This window comes from Acyrthosiphon pisum, chromosome X, assembly GCF_005508785.2.
Source record: "Acyrthosiphon pisum isolate AL4f chromosome X, pea_aphid_22Mar2018_4r6ur, whole genome shotgun sequence".
Lineage (NCBI taxonomy): Eukaryota > Metazoa > Arthropoda > Insecta > Hemiptera > Aphididae > Acyrthosiphon > Acyrthosiphon pisum.
In genome coordinates, this window is record NC_042493.1 from 48,539,570 (window position 1) to 48,540,718 (window position 1,149).

Here is a 1,149-nt window from a genome sequence, read left to right on the forward strand (position 1 = left end):
CATCGTCTGGGACGAAGCCCCCCATGTCGCCGGGACTGCAGCTGACGGTGGTGGACCGTCTGCTCAGAGACGTCATGGTGTCGGAATTACCGTTCGGCGGTAAATCCATGCTGTTCGCCGGCGACTTCAGACAGATATTGCCCGTGGTCCGGAGAGGGACGAGAACCGATATCGTCATGTCTTCGATCAAGGAAAACGGTCTTTGGAGCGTCATGGAGCGCTTCAATCTGGTGCAGAACATGCGCGCGGGCAACGACGCGGACTTTGCGTCTTGGTTGCTTCGGCTCGGCAACGGCCAACTGCCCGCGGTCGACGGCGTTCCGGACACCGTGCAAATCCCGCGGGAAATGGTATGCGACGTCGCTGATTTAATCGACTTCGTGTATCCGCAGCATATGTCGTTGGCCAACGTCGAAGAATTTGCTCGGAGAGTCATCGTGTGTCCCACCAACGAAGAGTGCGGAGATGTCAACGGGGACGTGCTGGAGCGCGTCGACGGTCGAGAGATGACCTACACCGGCGTCGACACCATGATGGCGGACGAGGCCGACGAAGTGGCCAATTTCCCCACAGAGTTCCTCAACGCTTTGGTACCGGACGGCCTGCCGCCGTTCCGTCTGAAGTTGAAGGTGGGGTGCATCGTCATGTGTGACAACTCGAGTCATATCGCTCATGACCCGAGAGTCATGTGGTCGAGTTAGGTCGCCAACCACGAGCCGAGACCCCAAAAGGTCGGAGCACCGTGGATTTTTGTACAGTTTGAACCAGGCATTGGAGAAAACTTAACATTAAGAATAAAAGAACACGACACGCTATTTAGGTAAAAAAATCAGATATATTGTTTTACGTTCGCGCCGAGAAAGCCATTGGCATAAAACTCGGACAGAATTAAGAAAATAAAAGTTAATAATAATAATAATGACACTAATAAGCCAAAATGGCAATAATAATAATAATAATAATAATAATTAGCCCAAAATGGCGATAATAATAATAATAATAATAAGGATAACACCAATAAGCCAAAATGGCAATAATAATAATAAATCAATCATTAATCAGCCCAAAATGGCGATAATAATAAGAATAATAAGGATACCGGCCACGGTGTTAAATTTATGTATGAGTACAGTTTTGGGTACGTACATT

At 48.3% G+C, this 1,149-nt stretch overlaps 1 protein-coding gene across 1 annotated transcript; it reads left to right on the plus strand.

Moving 5' to 3' along the window:
• The first annotated feature begins 23 nt into the window (after positions 1-23).
• LOC103307751 (ATP-dependent DNA helicase PIF1-like) lies at positions 24-701 on the plus strand. The gene has a single exon (XM_008180020.1). It carries the CDS (start codon positions 24-26, stop codon positions 699-701), a length of 678 nt encoding a protein of 225 aa, XP_008178242.1.
• The last annotated feature ends 448 nt before the right edge of the window (positions 702-1,149 follow it).